This window comes from Colletotrichum orchidophilum, assembly GCF_001831195.1.
Source record: "Colletotrichum orchidophilum strain IMI 309357 chromosome Unknown Scaffold_98.1, whole genome shotgun sequence".
Lineage (NCBI taxonomy): Eukaryota > Fungi > Ascomycota > Sordariomycetes > Glomerellales > Glomerellaceae > Colletotrichum > Colletotrichum orchidophilum.
Genome location: NW_019173054.1, coordinates 1 through 25,650, shown reverse-complemented (window position 1 = coordinate 25,650; position 25,650 = coordinate 1). Strand labels below are relative to the sequence as shown.

The following is a 25,650-nucleotide window of genomic DNA, read 5'->3' as shown; positions in this document are numbered from 1 at the left end:
TGTCAGAACTTAAAAGACCTCTTCAGATTCCCCAGAGCTGGCTGGTCTTAGCAGGTAGCCGTCTCGTGAAACATGGCCTGGTATCCAATGCCGACCCCATGTCGACGAGGGCCTGGTAGAACGACCTAAGGGTCATCGCAGCGCCCCTTTCCTTTCCTGGCCAGAGCCCGCGCAGCAATGTAATCCTACTGGCTTACCGCTCTATCCTACCAGCCCGAGAGTTCGGTGTGGTGGGCTAGGGTTGCTGGCGGAGGATGCAGTCGTCTGCGGCCAACTGTCTGCTCTAGGAGGAATGAAGCCAATATGACGGCGTAGGGCTGGTTGTTCAGGAGAAGACGTGTAGAACACCGCTTCCGCCCTTGCGGCTGATGTTTGACCACCTTTTTTTCTTCTTCTTTTCGAGTCCCGATCCGCTGCGCTGGGCAATAAATCGCAGATACGTGGTTCAAGCGATCGATGGGAGAAAAATGGTCAGCAACTTAGGTTTACGGAACATGTGTTTGTCCCAGGGAAGGCATGCCGTGGTAATGGAGGAACAAATCGAAGGGTAGTCGCCCAGCAAGCCGGGGGTATTAACCACAACACTAGTTTCCCAGGCAGTGAAAGGCAATGCAAATGGAACAGGTTATGCTGCTGCTTGAGACGAAGAATGTGAAGATACCGATTCGTGAGGGTGTTTTGTTATCGTAACGGCCAACAGTGCTCTGCCATCCACCGCGTAACTAAACATGTACGATGACATGGTGCGTTTTGCTGCTCAATCTCGGCAGCTCTGCTCTGTCCGGAGCTAAGGCAATGGCAATGTGTACATGTCAACTTTGCCTGCGCTGCTATGATAGAGGGACATAACGGCCGTCGGAGAACGTACTGACAAGTGCAGAAAAGTCACGGCCTCTAAGTGACTGAACGGCGCCCGCTTTTTGGTGGGCATATCTATCCAACGTTTGTGCGGCTGTGTGATGCTCCTCCAAATCGAACTTGGAGGCTACGTTGTATCGTAGAGAAGCAATGCAGGCTGACACGCCCGGCATTCAGGTTGAGTAGATTATAACTGGAATCAGTTTGATCCTGCTTCATCTGGCGGTCCAGTAATAAACGCATTGGGGCCGAGGCATAACAGGCTGCATCTGCTGAGCAGCCCACCAAAAGGGTCTCATTAGACTCTGGGTCCTTAGTCCAGATCTAGATATCATCAAGTCAACGTGGTACGCAAGAACGGGCCACTCAGAGGTCGAGACTGCAATGCTGGTGGTGATGGCGCGTTCTAGACGATGTCGATGAGCCAAAGGGGAGTGGTTACTGGCGCGTAAAGCCATTGCAAATGTGCACTGCCCAATAAGGTAGACGAAGTTGAATGGATCCAATGGCTTGCAATAGCATCAACGATAAATGCAGCCCTGTTGAAGTTGTACAGACCTGCAGCTGCGTGTTTCTTGGCTGCCTACCTCCCTGGGGGGTTCGAGTCCGAGGTCCCACCCACTGCGACCTTCGTCATGCAGCTTGCCCAGGCTGTGACGAAGATCCCGGGACAACGGGTGTTGCGACGGAGCCGGCTGGTCGGCCTTGGCAAGGGGGGGATGACGGGTGTCGACGGATTGCACCGACGGTTATCCGTGACTATGTACGTTCAGGGAAAAAAAGAAAACAAAACATGGGAATTATTCGTATAATGGCCTAATGATGTGTCTAAAAGTCGCGGTGCTGTGCGGTGATTCTGGGAAGGGGTGAGGACAGGAGAGAACCTTGGAAGGGAAGGAGGAGTGGGTCTACGTTCACTTCGTCCGAAGGAGCGCAGATGGGGTTGTATCCGCGCATCCATGCACGCAAGGTTGAGATACGGATAGTGTAGATGGAAGGAAGATGCGGAGGCACAGAGGCACGGAGGATGGATGAGGAGGGTATTTGTTATGTGACTGCAAAAAACGGACCAATAGGAGGGCAGGCCGCGTCTTGCTAATCGACCTTGCAAAAATAGACGTCTTACAAAGCACGTGGAAGCCTTGGTCCTTTGCGCCCTTGGGGGGGGGGGCAGGAGGCAAGAGAGTCGACGGGTGGTGCTGGTGGTGCTGGTGTTGTTGCTGGCACGCTGATTGGGGGCTGAGAACGAGCATCCCGAAGAAGGAGATGAAGTGCACGTTGCATTTGCAAGTGAACATGGGCGAGGCCTGTCTTGAGATCGAATGGCTGTATAATGAGTTACCTAAATCAGGCAGCGCAGTTAATTCCATTTCGTAGTGTATCCTACACCAGCGGTTGTAGGCCGACGTTGAGTATTTCCAGCTTCCAGGTTGTTACCCCCTCCACCTCCACTCACCACCTGACTGTCACTTTTAGCCTCTTGCACTGGTCCCGCTCCGAAAGGATCACCATGTTGAGGACACACAGACCGAGGGTAGGATTGAGTACGACCAAGGTGATGATGATGGGCATCTAATTGTATTGCAACGCGCCCGCAACGTTGGGATGGACGGTCCAGTCTAGCTTATTGCTTTGCAACGCACCGCTGTTCTGCCACGGAGCAATTACGCTGTAAGCGGAAACGCATCATCACCATCAGAAATGCGGTGTCTTGACCGATCTCGTGGATTCGATATCCCTGTAACGAACGAGTTCGGATGCTGAATCAGTCTTCAGCTCGCCGATGACACAAACAAACATTCATGGGCAGGGATCTGAGAATTTCACAACGTGGCCCACCTAAGTTTCCCGTGACGACTTGACATTACCATGAAGTCAATGTCAACGACCTGTGCCCATTACGCAGTGGTGTTTCGTGATACGAGTCAATCGTTATCAACAAACGACAGGAGACAGTTGACGCGGGCGAGAAAGACCTGGCGCTGTGCCGTGTGTGCCTTGCGGACGGGACAAGTTAAAATGGCCTGGCGCACCCTGTGGCTTGGTAGCCGGAACAGCCTCTTCCCGTCTCTAGGCTTGAAGGCTTAGTGTCGTTGAATCCTTTTTACCTCTTTAGTATGACGTCTCGGCAGGGGAGACTATGACTATGGGGTTCCCTGGTCTCTGGAGTCGGGTCGGGGTTGGGGACTCGTTCCAGTCACTCACTCACATGGAGAGATCTGGGAAACCCCACCTGCGCGGGCGTAGGTAAATACTACGTAGGTACCATACTTACATACCTAGTACAGAGGTACGTACGGAGTACAGTAGTAAATCTCAACGAGGAGCTCTCACTGGCTCTCCAGTCGTTAATGACCACTCGGCCACGAGATTCTCCACTCCTCTCCAGGCAATCGAATTCTCGCCATGCTGGTTGGGCCGCAAGCTCCAGTGTTTAATATAGCCAAGGCATGGTTAGGGGCACAGGGGTAAGTGATCCAGCTAGTGTCTTCAAGTCCTCCAGTACCTACCGCATCACCGCACCGCAGCCGGTCCAAGGCTGAGGAAAGGATCCTTTGCCTGAGCCCTGAGCCCGACATAAGGACCGGCTGCCAGGCGGGCTCTGCGCTGGAAATCATGAACCCAGGACGGGGCCAACAGGCACACCCCCTCCCCCCACACGATCCCTCCCCTGCTCCCGTGCTTTATTGCAATGTTCAGTGCACTGACCCGTGTTTTGGGAACACTGAGTGACAAAGCTTGGCCTGCGGAAGAGCCAGGGGCTTGAAGGTTCGGGATTGGCCCGTCTTACGAAGCTACTCTTTGGGACTAGTGCCGCCCCGCTCCATCCCGGCCAGGCCAGGTCCACTTTGTCCCGTCCACTCTGCCGGCTGGCTACGGATGCCTTAGTCAATTTGCAAGTCATGGATGGCCCTGCTTATGGGGGCACCTAGCTCCCGTGTCGGCTGAGTATTACAGCCAGCGCAATTTGTGGATTTCATGACTGCGATGAATTCGGGAACCCTTTCGAGATGCGCGAGGGTCCCGATACTGGTGACCGCGTCAAGTGTCGGAAAAGCCAACTGTGCAACCGGGTCCATTCGAAGCTGGCCTTGAGTTTCTGGACCGATGATGACATGTGGATTCATCTACCAGTGTACGAATACCTTCGAGTCTAGAGTCTGGACAAAGCTGGTTGGGGAGATGGATTCGCGTCGAAAGAGCCCGTCGTACGTCGTGCCATGGATTGATCCATGCCTCTGTGGTTCAAGAGGCCGTATCCCACCGGCACGAGCCCGAGACCGGTCGTTTTCATCGGCTGAGCCCTTACTTGGGTGGCTCTGTTCTCAGGATGAGGTGCTAGACAATATTTGTCCCTTGGTCCAAGGATATCCGTAGATTGACATCACCTTCCGATACCGCCGGTGTGGTCAAAAGTGCCATTGAGACTCCAGACTCCAAACCCCACGGAAACCGTATTCTGGTGAAGGAATGGCCACGGCATCGTCCGACCTTCTGACAGCATCTTCCCGGATCTTTGCCCACGGACCTAGTCACTACCTCATTCGGATTACCAACCAACCAACTAGCCGGCGCCTCTCGGGGCAAATTATGTCAATGGGAACAACAGACAGCTCGACGGCACACGATCTGCACTCGCGCTTTCGCGGCTCCACTAGGACGGTGCACCTATGGGGCGCAGGGTCGTTGCCGACGATCCTTTACCCAGCAAAATGCCGCCAGTGTCAACTCTATTGCCTGAGTAGCCATCTCCCGTTCGGGACTCATTGTGCGCGCGCAAGAGAGGCCAATCTGGCCACAATCCGACTACACGAGCGATAGAGCTCGTCCGTTGTTTGGGACGGGGACTTTTCCTTGAGCCAAGAGAAGATTTCGGTCATTGTCCGGTGGGGTAGGGGGTTAAGGGTGTGAATGGGTGTTGACGTGGAGCATCTAGATCTGCTAACAGGCACACCTCAGGCTATGAGTTACTTCTGTATTATAATAATGGATGCTCGCCACAGGGCCATGACGACCAAACCTTTGACCATGGCCAGCAACTGTCCAAGTGAGTACGATTACCTCGTTACGGGGCCGGGAATGGTACCTTTGTGAGTGCCTCTCAAACATGGCCTGCCCATGCGGAGGTAAGGTATCAAGGCGCGGAGACTTACGAGGCATAGCCGCATACCTTAGGTACAGAATCCTACTGATACTCGATTCTATCTCGGGAGGAAGGTTATGGGGCGGGAGAGGGAAGCCGCCACAGACTCACGGTGTGTGGGTGTCGGGTAGTGAGGGCGCCGTATCTTAGCCCTGTGTGAGGAACTTTGGGATAAGCTAGGCCTTGTGTGCGGGCTGAGCTAGGTAGCTTGGGGAGCCGCGCTTTTGAAACCTGTAACCCGGACAGGCTGCCTACTGGTTTTCCCCCAACTTCCATTGCTACAGATTACGGACGCCTACATATACCCGTGGACCACTGGGCCTTACTTTGTATGGACACAGGACCGTGGTGGAGGGATCGGCCGCCCTACAGAACGCCTGGTGAAAGCTTGGATCTGAACGGCGGCCCCCAAATTGGGTAGCAGTTCCCGCGTTGGGGTAAGGGCGATTCTGAAGTACACTGGAAGCGTGGAGACAGACATGGACGGAGGGCAACAACGCATTCTGAGGTATTGGTTCCAGGAGCCAGCCAGGCCAACTGCCGTTCCGTTGGTTGACATGGCTAGTCGGTACGAATAGATCGAGGTTGGCGAAGAACGGCGTGAACCGATGCATTCTGCCGTTTACCATTTTCAAGGTGCTTCTGCGCTGGCAGATCCTTCAAAAGGGGCCGAGCAGGAGGAGCGCGAGGGAGGCGGAGAGAGAAACGGAATCTCTGTGCGTGCAGCCCAGCCCTACGGCGAGACGGACATAGGTACCCTAAGGTACGGAGTACGGATAGTAGGACTCTCTATCCGTGTCCGTAGAATCTGTGCGAAGATCCGTACGAAGATAGAGCAGAGCACCTGACATTCCCTGTCCTTTCTTGTGTAACACGAAAAACCGACAGGGGATGTAATCCTCGGTACCGGAACGGATACGTTCATCGAGGGGGTGGGGCGCTGCGAGTCGCCTTTTTCCTCGAGGGCTAGGACTTTGTTGAAACATCGAAGCAGAGTCGACGAGGTAATTTCGGCGGATGAGATATATCGAGCATCTTACAAAGCAAGACAAACGAACAAAAGGAGCCAAACCTTGATGCTACGTCATCAAGTGTGAACCAAGCTGCCCGTTCGATTCGTAGGCGACTGACGTGGGAAGTGAATGTGCAACAGTTGCCGCCTGTTCCATGAGCATGAGGACCGGCCAGCATGGAGGCTGAAGATGAGGAATGATGCACTGTCGATACCAAAATAAGATGGGTAAACCAGACTGGTTTGATTCGCGATGGTGTCTCGTGGTAGCATTTCTCAGTTATTGATAGAAGAAGACGAATGCAAGATGGCAAAATTAGCCTGGGCTAGCGACGGCAGGCCCAATGAGATGTCGACGCTTCCAGTCAGTCAGTCCTACGATGGTGAGGACCTAATCAGTATTGAGCATCTCGGTATATCACCGCGCTGTCGAGTTCTAACAATACCTGCCTATCTTTGCTACCTCTCCCAGTGCAAGATTGGTAGACAATACTCTGTGTCGGTGGGCAATTCCAATTATGACTCTGATGGATGGAGATGATGCCGGGGCTGCCTTAGCTTGGATAGGCGCCAGCGATGCCCACCCCCCAAAGACGGGAAGACTCAGGTTGGTACGGAACGTCAAGAGTCGTCCACGGTGGTGGTGCCCCCGGGTTGACGCTGCCGCTGCCGCTGCCGCTGTTTAAACCCCGAGCGACAGTCGGATGCCTTCCACGGAGGTGAGCAAGTGAAGTGAGATGCCCCTGCTCCTGAGTCTTTTGCTGTCCTTCCCCCGGTCCACTGCCCCGTGCTCCATCTCAACCATCTCCACCCCTGGACCCTCGTCCACCCGAGCGCCCCTTCCCTCGTTCAGTTGTTCTCGACTTGGAGACTCGAACTTATCGCAACCCTGGCGACGGCTACGGTGCACTCACAGCTCATCCCTTCCCGGTCGGGTGGAGCCATCGTGGAAGTGCGAGATGCACGGTACGTACCTCCACCGTCTCTTTGAAAATGAGACTGAGAGTCACTGAAATGTCGGCCCAAACCCCTGCAATACAGCAACCACCATCTCCTCTCTCCCTCTCTCATTCCCTGTCTCTCTCCGTCTGCCCCTCAACGTTGTCCTCCGCCGGCGTATCTGCAGTGCAGCACCCATATCCGTCAAGTGTGTGTGTGTGTGTGTGTGTGTGTGTGTGTGTGTGTGAGTGTCTCCTGCCTCTCGTCACCCACCGACTGTAGCCTGGCCGTCAATCTATTGTTTGGCCTCCGTCAAATCTCGTTGCTGCGGCCTAGCCCAGCTGATCCCTGGTGCCGGTGCGCCATCTTTCTGTGTTAGTGCCAGCCTACGCCTGCCTCACCCAAGCCGTCCCGTCGTAACGACTCAAACTGAAGTAAACGGAGAGGGGAACGAGGCGTCGCTCTTGGCTTGCTCCGTTAAAACCAAAAGGTCATCAGGCACCTCCTTCGCCCACCACACCCATCCTCCTCCCGTCTCTTCTGTCTGCGGACGGATGCCGTTCACTCTGCCCTACGGTCCCTTCACCCCCCTCTACTACCTACACTCCCCTTTCTCACATTCTCTCTCTCTCTCTCTCTCTCTCTCTCTCTCTCTCTCTCTTTCGCTCTCTCGCTCTCTTGCCCCTTCCCCTCCTCCTTCCTTCCCATGCGCCTCCATCTCCATTCCCTGAGGTAGGTAGGTATCATGTTATCCTACCCTCCCTGAGGTAGGCATTCGTAGGCTTTCACCACTCATACTCGCTCATTCGCTTTCCTTACTCACCCATCTGAACCCCCCCACCCTTCCACACAGCCACGCCCCTCCCCTGCCTCCCCTCCTCGTCTTCCACCTTGCGCAAGGCACGGTACCTGTGCCCTTCGTCTACTTGCCCGTCTGTCTTGCTGCGATACCTTGTACTAAGATAGTGTACGGTACGAGTCGACGCCCTGCGAGGACAAGCACCCTTGCTCGTGCTTGCGGTCCTTCGCACTCACGCCGCCAGCCCTGTCGTTGCTGCCGCTGCCAGCCATGTCGTTGCTGCCGCTGCCAGCCATGTCATTGCTCCCGGCTTGCTGGGCGGTTTGGGCTGAGCTCCATCCATTCTGTGAAGCCTTGGGCGACTTTTTATTTAATAGCTTCCTCTCCCCTTCCTCTGCCGTGCCTCGTTCTGTCAATCCCACCTTCAACAATCTAGACTCTTTCAAGTCACGACTTGTCGACTATCATCAAGCTATCTCTTCTACATCATACCCCTCTACAGCCAAATAGTCATCCCGTCTCCATATCCCAGCATCGTCTTACACCAAGAGGCGCGACAACACCACAAGCCGCCTACAATGTCAATGTTCACCATGTCCCAACATCACCCGTACGCCTATCCGGCAGCCGCTCCCGCTCCCAGAGCATACTCTGGCCACGGTACCAGCAGCGCCTTTAGCAGCTCCGCCAACCCTGATGAAGACTGGACCAAGATCTCCGACCTTGCTGAGCGCAGGAGGATCCAGAACCGCATCGCTCAGCGCAACTACCGTACGTCAAAGTCGCAGTAATAAAAGCGATAATTGCCATCGCAACACTCTACAGTCACGCATACTGATACCAGCTTATAGGCAAGAAACTCAAGAGACGCCTCGAGGACCTTGAAAGACGTGCTGGACAGGAAGGCACATCCCCCACCGAGAAGCCTGCGGCACCCAAGAGCTCCAAAAGCAAGTCTGCGAGCAAGACTCAGAAGACGCCCTCGCCAACCAAGACCATGAACCAGGGCCAATTCACCCCTCCCATGAATAACGACGACGAAGTCTTCTTCGCACAAAATCACTATGATGGCCGCGAGAGATCCATCACTCCTCCGTTCCTCGCATATTCGACCTACCCTCCAACCGAAGAGATGATCATGGCTCCCGCATACACTACACAACAGTACCCCATGACAGCCGCCGAGTATCCCACATATCTCGCAGCGGCGGTACCAGTGACATTGCCGCCCATGAATCACTTCAACGACGCCATCAAGCGCGAGTCTTACCACAGCGACGACGGTCTTTCCCCATACATGAATTATGCGTACATGCCTGGCATGGAGATGAACACGCAAAGCTCCTACGACCCCACGAACCCTCATGTGAGTTTTATGCGACAGCCGCCTTCACGCGATACCTGATGCTGATGGGTTGATGAGCAGACTCCTCCGCTCTCACACTCGTTCGACCACTCAGCCAACTGTTCCGATGCCGGCTACGAGTATCCCACAACACCACTGTCAATGCCGGGATCTCCTGGTCTGGTCCACCAATAGAACAGCGCGAAGGAGGAAGGAAACGAACATGCTCTATCCTTGTTTGCCAGAGCGTCGCATTTCTGGTGACCCCAATTTGGGGTTTCTACCCTTTGACTCTTCTATCATGACCACCCACCCCCACCCCCCTTTTTGTTTTTCACATCTGTAGCGTGGCTTTGGCCAGGAGTTTGGGGGCGTTTGGATCGCATGTATTGGTCGAAGCGCTCGACCTCACGGAGATATGACTGGGAATAGGCGACGGCGTTCTACTTTGGGCAGATTGATCCATCACGGATCGTCTTGTTACGAGGTTTGACACAGCAGTCCAAATTTAAAAGACGAGATTGTCCCAAACATTCTTTGTACTATAGAGAAGCTCCAAAAAAAAAAGTACCACGATGTCAATCACACGTGTGCATCATCTATATCTACTCGTAGAAAGCGTTCTTGTACTGATATGTATGCGAAGGCGAGATGGACATTTGTTAGGGAGTCCAGACGGTAGCAGTGATTGGCAGTGAAGACGAGCGGACAGTCCTAGTCCACTGTTACACTGTAAGTATGATAATACGAAGGGTGCAGGGAAGGCGGAGTTAAACATCAGTCTGGCCGAGTCGGGTACGGAGAAAATAGTTTGAAGCTTCTTAACTCCTAGCACGGCAATTTTCTTGAGATACAACATACGAATTGAGGTCAGGACAGGGCAGCTGACGTGGCACGTTGAGGAAGATACATTTCGGATCGAGGATGAGGTTGGCAAAGGAAGCACGCATGGTGCTGTGTTGATCGTAGCATGGAAAGATAAATGTCATTCATTTGGGGTCAGGCCGTAGGTTAAGCTCCATACTCCGGCGCCCTGGATAGCAGGAGCATGGGGAGCTCGAAGCATCTTTTCGAGACCTCATATCCAAGAAGGTGGAGACTATCGACAGCTACAAAGATCGGGATTCCAGCATCCTGACCAAGCACTAGAGATGAACGACGTTGCAGTACCACCCACATATGAGCCTACGCCGCAAGCGAGTCTTCGACAGGGATCAGAGATTATGTCACTGGAGAGCGGAATGTGGACGATAGACGGGAACACACGACCTGACAACATAGTCCATATTCTCACACACGCGGAGAAATACCTTGAAACAAGATGACAAAGACAAGGGAATAAGTATGCCCGCAAACATGCTAGAGCAGAGCAGCCAGAATCGTGGTTTCGTTAAAAGGGATCTATCTGTACGCGTCTGGGAAAGTACCCGATGGGCGGATGTTCGCCCGTGGTCCGGTCGGGTCTGAAATCATCGTCATCTCCGGGTGCCTTGGGTCGGACGCCGCGGCGGCGGACGGCTTTCAGAACGGCAGCAGCGCAGCCTCAAGGGAAGTCACAGAGGAAGACCTTAGGGAAACTTGCGGAGGTTTGACTCTACCTCTAGATAACATACAAAGAGTACATTGGATCAAAGAAGAGGAAATGGAGGAGGAGGGGCACTTTTAGGAGCAGCCACGAAAACGACCGACCAGCCAGCCGCGTCTTCCCTCCCCCTTTGCAAGTAGCGTCCGAAGAGCCTACGCGTACAAATGGAGGTTCAGGAACATGACAAGTCAAGGCCATGAAAAGTTCTTTTGAACGGATGATGAAAGTCGAGACCTCGCACACAACTGCGGGCAAAGTCGGGCACCGAGAAGACTTTGCTAGATCCCTTCGGGGTCTTTGGCTGCAGTAGCAGGCATCGCATGATATGTATGGCCTGGCACGGGATCAAATACCTCATGGATGGCGGTTCGGGGATAGTATTCGGATGGTATGAAGACACGGGGTACGGGGGATAGCATTCGAATGGGATTAAGACACAGGATACGGGGTTTGAACCGCTCGCTTGTCACCTTCGGCTGCGCCTGTTGCTCGATTGGGGATGTATGCCATGGTTGTACAAGAGAGTGCCCCTCCCCAGTCATTCACTTGTTGGGCCCCGGTGAGGCCTTAACTTGCCTGACGTGACACAGGAAGGATTCGAGTCGGCTGTCAGGTTGCGTACTGCATCTCTCACCCCCTAGCAAGCGTAGAGGATCAGAGTTACGGGGGGGAGAGTGTGTGCCCCAGTGTGTGCAAAGTTGCCGGCGACCGCATGATGTGTCACCAACGACCTCTACCGTTGACAAGGGCCAGTCGGTTGTGACACAGCATTCAACGTAGACGCAGAAGGACACACCTATTGGAGACGGTTTGCCGCGAACTCTTGAACGTCGAGCAGGGGTGGGCTGCAGTGGGGCCAAACGGTCTGGGGTAGACCGTAAAGTTGTCGATGGAGCTAAGTATTTGAGAGATTGGGGATATTGAGGCGTCCAAAGCTTAGCAACCATGTTCCGGGCCACTCCTAATTACTTAGTTGTCGACCTTGGGGAAGTCGCCGGGAAGTCGCCGAGGGCGGCAGAACGCCATTTCTGAGAGAGGAACACGACCGAATGGGAGGGGAGTGCGGGATGAGAGGCTCGAGGGTGCCGTGAAAAAGAGAAGCCCCCGGGGGGGGGTCTCCCGGAGTTAAGCCCCGTCTGCCTTCCGTCACCAGTGCTTCGTGCCGTGTCGTGCAATAGTAGAGCCTCTTCATAGTATTCGTCCGGCGTGCTGGTATCTTAGGTAGATAGGCCTATTCTGTGAGCTGAGCTGGGGCGGGATCGATTCCTCTTTCCTGAACGACAATACGTGGTTCTTGGCTCAGTGTTCCACCCCCAAGTCTCTCTTCTGAATTGTACAGTCCACCAACACGATGGCTGTCCCCGTGACAGCGCTACGCAGTGCCGGGACATGTGCATAGGTAAGGACTCTGAGGTAGGCAGACGTCACACTTTCGTCTGTTCTTTAAATAGGGTCTTGGAGGAAACCCGTTAGTGACCGCGAAGGTCAACGCTGCGCACCGGCCTAGGCTAGCTGGGTGTGTCACCGAGTGTATGAAGAGTGCCGGAACTAGATGCTCGTATTTCTCTGTCATGATGGCTGCCGAAATAGCCAGAACTCTGAAATCTGCTCAGGATGGATATTTCCCGACACTTCCTCATCTAGGCCCCAGAATCATCCGACAATAGGAGGAACGGGTGAGGAGCTGCGCAGGCGTTTCGTCTGCAGGTGGATACGGAATTGGACCGGGGCCGGAAGGAAATCGGACGGAAGTAAGGACGCTTCAACAGCACTCAGGCGGGCAGGGAACCTCTCCAAAGTCCCTTTACATTGGTACAACGTCCACGTCCAACCACATCGCGGCAAGTAAATCCCAGTTCATGGGCCAAGGGTTCTGAGAAAAGCAGGCAGATAGGGTGTGTACATGATCTGTCGTTGGCTAGCAGATGGATCACGCGTCGAATGGGGGTCTAGGTTACCTTAGGCCTCCTATCCCATTCTCAAACCTATGGAGGCACTGTGTTCGTTCGCTTCGTCTCAAACATCATGGGGTAGATATGCATCGTCATCGTCCCGTCTTATCTCCAAAAATCATCCAAGGCCGCAAACAAGCCCGGGGGATCTCGACAAACCTTATCCACTGTCACCTTACTAAGTTCTAAATCCTAGAACCGCCATCTTCCTGGTTCCGCACTCGGGGCCGATACGGCAGTAGACCGGGTGCAGAACCGGCCCAGCTCGACGCCCGTCCTCTCAATCCCGTCACTGCGCTAAAAGAACCTCCGTCTACGGCCTATTCATGCCTTGCCCATGGGCGCAAGCAAGATGGGCAGTTAGATATACCTCACAGAAGGCGGGACGGCCGGTGAGCAACGAGGAACACGCGATGAGCGATCATCAGTAACCACGCTATCCAAGTGAAATGTCCTTTCAGGCATCAAAGTCGTTGTCCATCGACAACTATGATTATCTCTTACGTCGCCTCACATTGCCGTTTCCTCCAGTTCAAGGAGAGCCATATCAACCCCAGTGGCATCGTAACGCATCGCACCGAGGCAATGAAAATTACCAAGTTAAAACAATGAGAAAGTGCGTCGCTCATCCGAATCCGTCGAGGCAGAAAATTGAGCCTCAGCTAATAAGGCAACGTCAAGTTCGCTCACGCTTAGCCCTCAAAGACGTGCAAGCTCGAGCCGTCGCGCCATCCTGCGCCAAAGCTGACTGACTTAGGACAATGATACGGACGCCAAGGCTTGCGGCTAGCAAGCCTGAGGTCATTTTGCTCGTCATTGCATTTGCCCTTCTTCGCCTCCACCCTCTCGCCCTCGCCCTCGGTCTCACTCGCGCTGAGCCATAACATTCATTTTGATAAAGCTCGTCCGTGTATCGAAGTTTCACACGCATTTTATGGTCTGTAATCCTCCATCGGCTAGTTGTAAACTTTGGTAGCCGCGAGAAGCTTGCTTAACCTTCACCGGGGGCTCCCAATCGACTCGATTGGCCGGCTTGAAGCTTGGTGTAACTACCCTAGCATTTTTCAGCCATCCTTCTTGGGTCTTGACACAACAGGCCGTGATCATCTCGCAGTCTGTGTCTTGGTTCAACTATTCTGACAATCTGCCTATCCAAATGCATGTGCTCAATCTTGAGACAATAGCACAGAGATCAGCACATCATTTCCGCCAAGACAACGACTTCCCTTTGCCGATTACGGCTCTGCCTCCAAATTTGGTTGGCTAATTAGTGGCAGGCGGCAAGTAAAAGTACTCAAACGAACTAAAGTATGCGCTGTGAAGGATGAGGAAGCATGGACATCACAGCCCTTGTACAGCCACCGTCTAGGAACCCTGGAGGAGCTTAGGTAACCAGCAGAAGTTGCCAAGCCACAATGGATACTTCCGTACTGCACGCTCGCCCGCCCATCCTATTGGCTGGAATGCATTTGGCGGTACCCTAGCCTCGCAAGAAGTCGATGAAGTCATCACAATCCTTCGCGCTTTTCAACGACTCTTACCTGCAGTCGATCACCCACGACACAGCCCTATCAACAGCGCCAAATACGTTTATAAACGTCAAACACACCTTAAATCTTGCCATCGACTTGGCCGCTGTGCTGGCAATTGATTAGCTCAAATCTTCGTGTCAAACCCGCGCCTCGGCTCGACTGCCGAAACGGCACTAACGCTGCCAACCTGACAAAGCGCACATCATGCCTCCAGACTGGAAGTTACTCTACCTTTATGGTGGTGACAAGTTAGTGTGCCCAGGTTTGATACACGAGCGTTGCTTCAAACCGTCCTTGACAACCCGTCTTAGCTGTATTACTATGCGTGTGTGAACTTGCATGGTTGACCGTCATCCACAGCCCCTGGGATTCAAGTCTATGGACCGATTCGGACGACAGAGTACGCGGCGGTAAGAGCCAGTCTCATTTGCACTGCGAGTCTCCGGAAAAAGCCGAGTTTTTTGGGGACTTGGACATCACCGCTCTAGGAGGAGCAGGCTTTGCGTCACAGAGGACGCTCGGCACACTCGAACTGGATTTGAGCCAATATGATGGGCTTGTTGTCAAAGTCTTGAAGAGCGACTCCAAAAAATACACGCTCACAATCAAGGACGAATTACTTCCGCCGAGAGAGGATGGTCGCGACCAGAGCACCATTAGCTGGGAGTTCGACTTCGTCCCTGAGGCGGGCGAGGTAAAGATTCCGTGGGAGCATTTCAAGCCAACCTACAGAGGCAGGGACAAACCTGATGTCAAGCCACTAGATGTAACCAACATTAAGAGAATCAGCTTCATGATGCGAAGGTGAGATGCACGCCCATCCATCAAGTAGCCCCTGATGGTTACTGACACTTTTGCAGCTTCTTTGGTACCCAAGCAGGCGATTTCAGTTTGACAGTTGCCTACTTGGGCGCTTTCAGCAACCGGCCTGTGTCATCGGATTCCGACATCTCGTTCCAGAAGGAGCATCTCGCTCCATCTGCAACGGCTAAGGTGTCATCCTGGTTGGGTTGGATTTGCGGATGGGAAAGACGACCTTGACTTGCCACAAGGCTTCGAGAGCCGCATTGAAAAGCTGTCGTCCGGTAGAAATCACTGATGTTTTTGGAACATCTCAGGATAATTCACGGCGTCAGGGTCGGCATGTGATTTCATTCCATAAGGCTAATTAGAGCCTCAAGCAATCTGGCCCAATACCTTGATCAAATCAGCCGTGACACCCATGGCCGTGACATCTCCACCAGCGCCCGCCCCCTGGACGATGAGTGGGTTGCTGCCGTAACGTTCCGTGTAGAAGCTGATGATGTTATCGCTGCCCTTGAGGGCGGCAATAGGGTGGGATGCGTCGAATTGCTCCAGGCCAACCTTGACCTGCTTGCTGGCGACGTCGATGCTACCAACAAAGCGAACGACCTTGCCCTGCTTTTCTGCAGCAGCCTTGGTCTCCTCCATTTGAGTGTCAAATCCGGGCAGCCTCTGCAGGAACTCATCTCCGCTTGAGCATGACTCGAGCTCCTTGGGAATCAAGCTCTGGACAGGGAACGAGGTGGGCGACTCGACGGGAAGTCCCGCCAGTCTAGCCAGAATGGTGAGCTTACGGGCGACATCGAGGCCGTTCAGATCGTCTCTCGGGTCGGGCTCCGTGTAGCCCAGCTCCTTGGCCTTGGCCACCTCGGCAGACCACTTGCCGCCAGCGCCCGAAGTCGGAGCAAAAGAGTTGAAGAGGAAGGACATAGTACCGCTGAAAACACCTTCAATCTTGGTGACGCGATCACCCGTGTCGACAAGATCCTTCAACGTCGAGATGACAGGCAGGCCCGCGCCCACCGAAGACTCGTGGTAAACCTTAGCACCGGAGGTCGACGCCGCGCTGAAAATATCCTGCCACAGCTTGTAGGACCCAGAGAAGGCCTTTTTGTTCGGGGTCACGATGCTGATTCCCTTACCGAGGAAGACAGGGTACGCATCGGCGACATCCTGGGAGCTGGTGTTATCGACTAAGACGACCTTGGCCGGGGGAGCGACAGCGGCAAGATACTCGGCGAGCTGGGGGAGAGCAGGAGGAGCTTGCGAAGCGCGAGACAATTCCTCGATGGCGCCAGCAAAGGGGATGGGAGCGTAGTTGGCATCGTACAAGGCCTTCTTGCTGGTCGAGATGTAGATCAGAGTGAGCTTCGGGGACGGTCGACGGGCAGCCAAGGTCTCAAGCTGGGACAGGAAGCATTTTCCAACTCCGCCAGCACCTGTTATTCACCAACCGGTCAACACGAGTTTGCTGCGACGTGCAGTAGGAATCCGAAGAAGTATAGCTCCTTGGCGATCTAGGGGTGTGGATGATTCTTACCGATGATTGCGATGAAAACCTGTTTAGAGGAGGCCATTTTCAATTGCTTGATTTCCTTCCGTCAGCTGCTTAACGATACAATTGCAAAAGACCGCGTTGTGTGATTGAATGCAAACGCTGAGTGGGAAAGACAAAACGGCTCTCGTTTTCGAAGCCCCCTCCGACCGCGGGGCAGCTCGTAGTGGGGTAACCACCATTCGGACCCCGATAATCTTTCGGTGAGTGCGGGGTCGGTGTTCCTCTCACCGAGGCGGCGGCCGTCTCACCGAAGGGCCGGATCCGGCAGACGGGCAAGTCGGCATTCCGCAACTTTTCGAAGCCCGAAGCCCAGGGAGCTTGGGCCCTCTCTGGCCAGGTCGTGTCGTCATTCACTCCAGCCTCACCAGGGGTGAGTTTCGGCCGAGAGGAATTCATACAACAACTTAGGGCTGACTCCAAGGCAAGCTCAAGTCAACTCTGTGCCGCATAAATGTTGTCCGTCCCTCGATTTGCACCCTAAAAAAGTGGCCTGGAGTCTTCTCTTAAGCACCATCCACCATGTCACTACTACAGTCTCTCTTGCACCTCACCAACTTTAAGAACCCATTGCTCCGGACATTGATCCCCGCCGTCTCGGCAGCTTATGCGATTCAGGCGGCCTTCGCTGTGCCGTCAATCCTCGCACAGAATGAACGTTTCTACGACTTCTCCGGATCGTTGACCTACCTGTCCGTCACCGCTCTAAGCTTATATCTGCCCTCGCTTCGTGCAAAATACTCGTCGACTATTGCTAGCTCGGCACCGCTTCCTAGCTTGCTCGAGGCTTTCACCAAGCCCGGCGGCGTGGGAGCCCTCAATTGGAGACAGGTTGTCATCAGTGGTGCCGTCGCCTTCTGGGCTGCTCGACGTACTGTCCCACCCTCCTGCCCGCGCAGAACTGTAATCGCTGACTTATGTGAATACAGTGGGATCGTACCTCTTCCAGCGCATCTTGGAAGAGGGCAAAGACTCCAGGTTCGACGAGATCAAAAAGTCCCCAACCAGGTTTGCCGTCGCCTTCTTCGCGCAAGCAACTTGGGTCTCTATTTGCCTCATGCCTGTCATCGCTCTGAATTCCGTGCCCGCAGCCGCCTTTGCCTCTCTGCCCGCTTTCAAGGCCTCGGATGCCCTTGGCTTATTCGTCTACGTCGCTGGGTTCGCTTTCGAGATCACGGCTGACAGACAGAAGAGCAAGTGGCTGCGCGAGAAGCGCGCAAAAGCCCATGATGAACAGTTTATGACTAGCGGTCTCTGGAGTGTTAGGTATGTCTCGTTGCACCTGGTTGACGCGTGTACTGCAAGACCACCGTGACGTTGCTCGACCACAGGAAAACAAGTTGCTAATCCTTCTCCAGCCAATACCCCAATTACTTTGGCGAGATGTCATTATGGACAGGTTTGGCGACTGCGGCAGCTGGAGTACTTGTGACACAGCCTATTCAACTGGCGCTCGGCTTGTCATCTGGCGTCACCGGACCACTTACTGCGATGGCCATGTCCTATATTAGCCCGGCCTTCGTTAGCTTCCTTCTTCTAAAGGTCTCCGGAGTGCCCATGAGCGAAAAGAAGTATGACAAGCGCTATGGGGACCGCAAGGACTATCAAGAGTGGAAGAAGAACACACCCAAATTATTCCCCAAGATCTTCTAGGTGGCGAGACACGCACCACCACTTGAAATCCTTATCTACAATGAAGTTCTTGGTGCTCTAGAATTGCTCTACAGCGAGCTCAACTCCGCAGATAACTCAAACATAGAATTTATTCAATGCATGCACTACTCCTGACCAGCGCAAGGCTATAATCTACGGCAAGATAACTACCCTCGAGCTTGCACGGAGGACCCTCGTCCAATTCCTTCTTGCTCGTAGCCATTCTCATGTCCAGCACATTTGTCCCAGAGCGCCACATAAGAGATGCAAACACCCGCCGGGTTTCAGTAAATCATGAAAATGCGCCGTGTTCTCCCACAGTTTTGTTGTCAGATGGTTTATTGCGTAGGCAAACCGTCAATTTCCCAGCAATACTTACTGATGGAATTTCTTGACCTTCTCAACCTCGTTGAAACTGCCCATGAAAATTCCAGCCCTGTCGTGAATGTGTTCGGGTACAACATCCAGCATTCTCCTCATTTGACTATCTACTGCTTGGCCACCGGCTGCGAGTGTGTTAGCATGATGCAAACAGATTGGTGCAAATTCTACAACTAACCATTCTCAAACACCAACGCCATGGGCGCGCACTCGTACAGGATGCGGAGTTTACCCTTGGGGCTCTTCTTATCTGCCGGGTAGGCGAAGACTCCACCATACAACAACGTGCGGTAAGCGTCGGCGACCATGGAACCAATGTAACGCGCGCTGTACGGCTTGCCGTTCTCCTGCGGTGTTTTCAACGAGTTGAAGTAGTTGTTCGTGCTGTCCTCCCAGTAGAGCGAGTTACCCTCGTTGACCGAGTAGATAGCTCGGGACTGGGGAAGGCGCATGTCGGGGTGGGTGAGGATGAATTCGCCGACACCGTTGTCAAGGGTGAAGCCATTGACGGTGCCGCCTTTCATGGTGAGGACCAATTGCGTTGAGGCGCCGTACATGGTGAAGCCAGCAGCCAGGAGCTCCGAGCCAGGCTTCAGAACGTCCTCCTTCGTGCCGGTAGAGCCCTCAGGAAGCTTGTGGATACCAAAGATAGTACCGACCGAAACACCAGCGTCCAAGTTGGAAGAGCCGTCAATGGGATCACAGGCGACGGCGTAACGGGCGCCAGTAGCATCCTTGAAGAAGATGATCTCTTCCTCCTCTTCCGACACCAGCAGAGCGCATCTGCCAGAGGACCTCATAGCTTCGATGAAGAGGTCATTGGAGATGACGTCGAGCTTCTTTTGGTCGTCGCCCGTGATGTTGGAGGAACCGGCCAGGCCTGTCAGGTTAACCAGTGTAGCTCGGCGGATATAGTATGCGATGGACTTGAAGGAGAATTGCAGGGCATGGCACAGAAGACTAGAACCACAGTTAGAAGCGATCGTCGGACCCAGGAAGACGCAGGTTACCTACGTAAAATCTCCGGTGGCTTCCTTGTGCTTAGTTTGCTCTTCCGTCAGGAAACGGGTTAAGGTAATAATATTGGTGTTGATCTTTTCGGTCTCTTGTTCACCGGCGTTCGTTGTGTAGGCCGACATGTTGGACTAGATTTCAGGTCTGCGAGCCTCGAGTCTCAGCTTCTAATGGCAACGTAAACCGATCTGGTCTGCTTGCAGACGGGGGATGACCAACCGGATAATTCCAGTGGGAGGACGAGTGGTTGACGCTTGCGATTTCACGAGAGCTCTAACAAAGAGTGTTGCGCACTGACACAATGGTTCAGGATCTCAGCCGAAGGGGAGGGTGGAAAGACGAAGATCAATGTTGTGGGGAGGAGAGAGAAGAGAGGAGAGTAGTCGGAAGATGGAATCACGAAAGAGAGGAAAACTTGGAGGGAAAGTAGTTTGTTTGTAGTCTGGATCTGGGGGTATGGACTAATAGTTACCTGAGACTTCAGACAGCGTTGCCGGAAGCTCTCGTGTCTACAAAGAGGTCTCTGATGGGCAACCATGGCCAGCCACGGGAGAATGCCCCTCAGTTCGGCATACGGCTATCACAGGGCCACGTCCTATTATCGCGCGCGATCCCGAGTCACCACGACAAAGTGGAGCCAACCGTAGGCACCTCCGGCCGAGGGAAACCCGAGACATGGGGATGCAGGCGCAACAAGCTTAGGACGCAAGGCGCTCCTCGAGGATTTCTCGGAAACCCTCGGCGCGGTGTGCAGCGAGCAACACGATGGCTGCGGCAGTCTACGGGTGGTTTTGAGAGGCGGTTGGGCTGGAACAGAGAACCTTGCCTTTGGCGGGGGCGGGGGGGGCTTTGTGTGGGCAACACTCGCGTTGAAGTGGAGGGGACACTCTTCGGGGATAGGAGAAGAACAGGCAGAACAGCGGCAGAGAGGGACGGCGCATTAGACATGACCGACAGGGTGACATCATGCAGGTTGATGGGACGAAGGTTTTTTTTTTTTTTTTTTTTTTTTTTTTTTTTTTTTTAGATGTCTGTATTTTTTTTTTTTTTCGTTTTCGTCGTAACTAATCTTTTTTTTTTTTATTTCTCCTTTTTTTTATTTTTTCTGGGGTGTGTTTTGTTATTTTTTTTTTTTTTATAGTTTTTTATTTTTTTTTAGTTTTTGGACGGCAACTTCAGTGCTTTCCAAGCCGTTGGATCAGACAGACAATTATTTTCTGTATCCTCCCGCTTTTGCGCTATCTGCGTCCCCTCTTTCAACATGGGATGTCTTGGTTCCTGTAGTTTACCTTCCCAGCTCAAGACCAGAGAAGGTACTGACTTTGTCCGCACCATGCTCCTTAGCTGTCGCTTGAAAGGACCGACGGGGATGGGATGGATGGAGCTAGGAGTCTCTGCGATTCCAAACGCCGGATGGAAATAGAAAACAACAGGAAGTGGGATTGAGTGTGAATGACAAGGATCTATTCGCGAGTTCACTGACGACAATTGCCATAGTAGGAAAAACTAATCATCGTGTAGTCATAGGAAACTAGGCTCTCCATATTGGACGTGGAGATGCAGAGCTGGTTGCTCATGACTGAAAGGCGACAAGAACACGAACAGAAGCATTTTGATGTGTCAATATCCGAACCAGCGGCTCACACGGCACCTATCCTAGGTAGGCACTTTGTAAATGAGTTTTAAGTTAATAATTACTGGCCCTTGAGTAACTCCGTCAGTGTCACGGGTCACTCCTCATTTCCCCAAGCATCCGCCCCATTTCCTTAGCTAAGCTGCCCAGGCCCAAAACGTGCCTCAGTGTGGAGACACTAAGAGAGAAGGAAGTCTTTAGGTAGGCACGTGAGAGCCTTCTCCGCACCCGGCAGCTGGCCGGCTGCGCGTCTTTCAGTACTTCGGTCTGTCTCCCTAGACGGCTGGGCCCCATTATTAAGCCCCAGGCCCCCAGCTCTGCTAACATGTTTCGGGTTCGCTGGCGGACCTCGGCATGTGGCAGTTCGTCCTTGAGCCGGTAGGCCTGCCCAATGCTCTCTCTAAACCGCACCACCCCCGATAAGAGTTGTTGTTGCTTTCAATACCTGTCTTAAGAAAGACAACCTTCCGCGCAAACCAGCCCACGCTTCCTACGCTGTTCCCTATCAAAAACATCTCTATAACCCAGCAAACACCACCAATATACGCATCTCATCTTCCTCGCATCGCCATCAATTCCATTTCCCCTTTGAAGATACTTGGTGATTATTAATCCATACAACCGCCAAGATGGTCGCCGACGCCCTCATCTACCACCCGTCTGTATCGCACTACAATAAGTTTGTAGCTACGACTGTCGGCCGCGACAAGATTCTCCGTACGCTCCAGTACTTTGCCCGCTTCTACGCCTGGTATCTCTTCCGCACCAATGGCTCCAAGACCGAGATCGCACCATGGGACGCCATTAAGAAGCAGTTCGGCCTGACCCGCAAGATCATGCGCATTGGCAAAAACGTCGAGCACTTCAAGGCCGCCGCTGTCGCCTCTGACGCCAAAACAATGGACCCCGTCCTCCGCTACGCCGCTGTCGGCCGCCAGCTGGGTTACGCTGGTTACCTCACCTTCGATGCTGCCACCGTCCTCGATGCTGCTGGCATCAAGAAGTGGGAGGGCGCAAAGAGGCTGCAGAAGGAGGCATACCGCTTCTGGGCCATCGGCATCATCTTTAGCATTGTCGCTCAGACCTACACCCTGTACCGTCTCCAGCAACGTGAGGCCAAGGTTGATAAGAAGGAGGGCGAGGGTGTCGTCGAGTCGAAGAGAATAGCCATGTAGGTTCCACATACCCCCCGTCCCCCGCTAAGATGCTCCTCCCACGATCTGAAAACGGCGAGCTAATATTAACATCAGTGAGCGTGCCGCCGGCCGCCTGCAAATTATCTCCGATCTCTGCGACCTGACTGTCCCAACCTCTGCCCTCGCATGGGCCAACTTCGACGACGGCATTGTCGGCTTGGCTGGTACTGTGAGCAGTTTGATTGGCGTGTATACCCAGTGGAAGAAGACGGCATAATCGTAGTGGTTGATGGAACGAGGGGGTATTGTATACGTATGCGTGTGATGACCTGCGCTGTATGTCGGATAAAGAGATGCGTCTTCGAAGCGACTGGTTTGATACTTTGGTTACATTGAAGAGGGGGGGAGGACGTGTTGAGCTTGTTGGAGGCAATGCCTTGGAAATCTTTTGGGCGTTCGGAATGTACCTAGCCTGGGCTGAAGGCACGGGGCTATGATGGATGGGACAGGGTAGGCAGACTGCGAGGCACTCTCTGCTGTCGATGTGGACACGACAGTCAGCTTGTATACCAAGCAAACCACTTTTTAGTCACATTGAAAATTCAAGATATCTACAACGGACATATGTACATCTTTCTGAGGGCAAGTGTCCACACTACCCTCTGCCGCTCCGGCTGATTCGAGAGAGACTAGGAACGCTCAGTCTGAGCCGTGGTGCTGTTGCCCGATCAAATTGAAAGACATTCTCCCAAGATCACTCTTGTGCTCACGAGGTCTATACGCCTATTCATTTTCGGGTGGATACCCGTGCAAGTATCCGTGATCATACAATATACATCATGCAGTCAAAGCTCCCCACATTCCTGGGCTCAATGGATGCTATGTTGCTGTATCTGCAACCGTGTTCATGATGCTTCCACAATAATCATAATTTGGAACATGCCTCTGACCTCTCCTTGATGGACGCATAACGCGCAAGCATGATCGTGCTCAACTACATAATCCCATTCTCACGGAACACCGCTTGTTGCCATTGATATTTACCATTCTGGGCCGAGCCATTGAAGGAGAGGTGCTTCCAGGATCTATTCAGAGTCAAGGACAGCCCCTATGAGGCAAGTTTGTGAGCAGGAGTGAGTTACCAGTAACGGCCACCACGTTCATACTCGCGAGGGTACCCATCACGCGGGTAACCTGCTTCCCTAGGGGGAAAGTCTCTCGGAGGGCGGTCGTACGGCCCTCTGCCGTTGACGTAGGGGTCAGGCGGCGGGGGGTAGTCCCTCCGGTACGGGTCGTCATAGCGGCCTCGCGGAGGGGGGTAATCGTCGATGGGGCGCCGCGGAGGAGAGCGGTAACGATTACGTTCATCGTAGTACTCGCGGCGCGGAGGACTCCGCTCACGGTATCCCTCACGATAACCATCTCGGCGCGGACTGTAGCCTCTCGGGGGACCACGTCGGTCGTAATCATCGACTGGGGGCGGGTAGGGTCGACGACCGCCGCCGGGCGAACGAGACCGAGCGCTGCGCATATCGCGAGGCGGCATATCCGGTTGTGTCTGGTTTTGTGTGAGCACAATTGTCTTCTCATCATCAGCCATGGACTCTCGCTTACGTCTGCTACACAGGTAACCCGATTTCCCTTGAATTCGCGGCCGTCAAGCTTCTCAACGGCAGTTCTCAAGTCCGCCGCAGTCTCGAATTCAACGAAGCTGGGTGGAGTCTTGATCAGCAAGTGCACAATTACAGGTAGTAGATTGTGGCCAACATACCCGCGCCCGTTGCCATCGCGGGGCGTTTCAGAGTAGACAACGTCAAGGCTTGATTGACGGGCAAAGTCTTTGAGGTCCTATATCCAGAATCCATGTAAGTTGGTGTCCAGGATCGGTGTAATGGGCCGAAGAGGGCTGATAATCCGGGGGTAATAGACCAGTCGGCGGCAAGCCAAGGGAATTGAAGCCAGGAGTGGTGTCGTCCGGCATTGGAGTTCCGTCGCTGCTTTGGCAGGCCCCTGCCGATTCAGAGAAACGGCCATGGACTTGGGAAAGCAAGTTTCAGGAGCGCAGACATGCCGCAAAGTCCACCTCGAAGGGTATGATGAAGGTCCAGGCGCGCCATACGCGCATAAAATAAGGGAATCCGGGAATCCAGCTTAGAGAATGGGGGAAGAGCAACAGACCTGCCAACTGGTATCGGTGGGAAGTCCCGTGATCTGCATTCTGTGGGGAGTGCGGCGAGGCCTAGGAGGTGCGCGCTCATTGTTGCCAAAGCCGCCAGCACTGCCGCCCTCCCGATGACGGGTTCCACGGGCAAATTGTACAGTCAAGCGTTCACCCATAAAATCGGATCCATCTTTTCAACGCTGTGGTTAGCGCACCAGAAGTGAAGGTTTATCGTTGATGGTAGAACGGCGCAATGGGACGTACGGAAAGCTGTGCAAGTAACAAGTCAGCGACAGGGTAACAGGTAAGACAGTAACAATAGCTGGAGGCTACCAACCAGGAACAACATCGCGGGCATCCATGGCATCCTTGTACTCGATGAACCCGAATCCGTTCATGAGCTTAATTTCAGTGATCTCGCCAGTGCCATGGGTCGCGAAATGGGCCTCAACATCGGCCTTGGTGGCTACGCAAGTTAGCAGGTTGCGACGACGCGTCGGGCGATGCGCAAGGCTGAGCTCACCATTGCGAGGGAGGTTTCCCAGGTACAGCCTGGTGGAGGATACCTCGGTCATAGTGGCGATAAACAGGATGCGTCCTTGGGAAATCAGTCAGGGTCGTAGAGAGAAACAAATGTAGGCGCAAGACTCCAGCCTGGATGGGAGAGGTTTGGCAGAGACGATGGTCCGTGGACTGGGCAGGGAGAGACGTCCAAAGCCTTTCCGGAGCAGTGCTATTGGAACAGCTGCGAAGGTAGAGAAATGGGCGAGATGCCTGGGAAAGAGGAGGCCCCAGCGAAAGAGGCCAGTTTCGTACGGCGCAAGAAATCGGGTATACTGACGATTCAATAAGAAGACGTGACGCCTGGTCTAGTCGTCGCCCAAGGTATGCGAGAGGGGGATGTAGACACGTCAGGCGCGGTTGGGGGGTGTAGATATTATGAGGACCAGAATGTCGACGTTAGCCCGATCGGTCGACTTGCGATTGGTTAGAACAGAGATGGAAATCTCTATGTGTGAGGGCCTGCAGTGGTCGATGATGGAAAGGAAGCTGATGGGGGAAGGGGAGTGATTACATATCAACGCTGGCTAGAGGTAGCCAGGTCTCTCCTGGGATGTGGCAGGTATTGATGATTGTAACGGAGTTT

The 25,650-nt window shown here is 53.6% G+C and overlaps 8 protein-coding genes across 8 annotated transcripts; 5 read left to right on the top strand and 3 right to left on the bottom strand.

The window, feature by feature from the left end:
• Window positions 1-8,330: 8,330 nt before the first annotated feature.
• Window positions 8,331-9,292, top strand: CORC01_10156 (uncharacterized protein; the record flags this gene model as incomplete). Its single annotated transcript, XM_022621785.1, has 3 exons — window positions 8,331-8,523; window positions 8,604-9,118; window positions 9,179-9,292. 3 exons carry the CDS (start codon window positions 8,331-8,333, stop codon window positions 9,290-9,292), a joined length of 822 nt encoding a protein of 273 aa, XP_022471685.1.
• A 5,078-nt stretch (window positions 9,293-14,370) lies between these two features.
• On the top strand, window positions 14,371-15,207 carry CORC01_10155 (complex I intermediate-associated protein 30; the record flags this gene model as incomplete). Its single annotated transcript, XM_022621784.1, has 3 exons — window positions 14,371-14,414; window positions 14,527-14,970; window positions 15,027-15,207. The coding sequence occupies 3 exons, from the start codon at window positions 14,371-14,373 to the stop codon at window positions 15,205-15,207; spliced, it is 669 nt and encodes a 222-aa protein (XP_022471684.1).
• A 135-nt stretch (window positions 15,208-15,342) lies between these two features.
• On the bottom strand, window positions 15,343-16,547 carry CORC01_10154 (homoserine dehydrogenase; the record flags this gene model as incomplete). Its single annotated transcript, XM_022621783.1, has 2 exons — window positions 15,343-16,409; window positions 16,511-16,547. 2 exons carry the CDS (start codon window positions 16,545-16,547, stop codon window positions 15,343-15,345), a joined length of 1,104 nt encoding a protein of 367 aa, XP_022471683.1.
• Window positions 16,548-17,047: 500 nt separating this feature from the next.
• Window positions 17,048-18,178, top strand: CORC01_10153 (uncharacterized protein; the record flags this gene model as incomplete). Its single annotated transcript, XM_022621782.1, has 3 exons — window positions 17,048-17,396; window positions 17,455-17,791; window positions 17,884-18,178. The coding sequence occupies 3 exons, from the start codon at window positions 17,048-17,050 to the stop codon at window positions 18,176-18,178; spliced, it is 981 nt and encodes a 326-aa protein (XP_022471682.1).
• A 375-nt stretch (window positions 18,179-18,553) lies between these two features.
• Window positions 18,554-19,698, bottom strand: CORC01_10152 (fructose-1,6-bisphosphatase; the record flags this gene model as incomplete). Its single annotated transcript, XM_022621781.1, has 3 exons — window positions 18,554-18,684; window positions 18,738-19,519; window positions 19,574-19,698. The coding sequence occupies 3 exons, from the start codon at window positions 19,696-19,698 to the stop codon at window positions 18,554-18,556; spliced, it is 1,038 nt and encodes a 345-aa protein (XP_022471681.1).
• A 401-nt stretch (window positions 19,699-20,099) lies between these two features.
• CORC01_10151 (uncharacterized protein) lies at window positions 20,100-20,600 on the top strand (the record flags this gene model as incomplete). Its single annotated transcript, XM_022621780.1, has 1 exon — window positions 20,100-20,600. One exon carries the CDS (start codon window positions 20,100-20,102, stop codon window positions 20,598-20,600), a length of 501 nt encoding a protein of 166 aa, XP_022471680.1.
• Window positions 20,601-21,835: 1,235 nt separating this feature from the next.
• On the top strand, window positions 21,836-22,619 carry CORC01_10150 (peroxisomal biogenesis factor 11; the record flags this gene model as incomplete). Its single annotated transcript, XM_022621779.1, has 2 exons — window positions 21,836-22,377; window positions 22,457-22,619. The coding sequence occupies 2 exons, from the start codon at window positions 21,836-21,838 to the stop codon at window positions 22,617-22,619; spliced, it is 705 nt and encodes a 234-aa protein (XP_022471679.1).
• Window positions 22,620-23,480: 861 nt separating this feature from the next.
• On the bottom strand, window positions 23,481-25,078 carry CORC01_10149 (pre-mRNA splicing factor; the record flags this gene model as incomplete). The annotated part of the gene is made up of 6 exons (XM_022621778.1): window positions 23,481-23,900; window positions 23,957-24,053; window positions 24,114-24,190; window positions 24,521-24,693; window positions 24,768-24,773; window positions 24,841-25,078. The coding sequence occupies 6 exons, from the start codon at window positions 25,076-25,078 to the stop codon at window positions 23,481-23,483; spliced, it is 1,011 nt and encodes a 336-aa protein (XP_022471678.1).
• Between the last annotated feature and the right edge of the window lie 572 nt (window positions 25,079-25,650).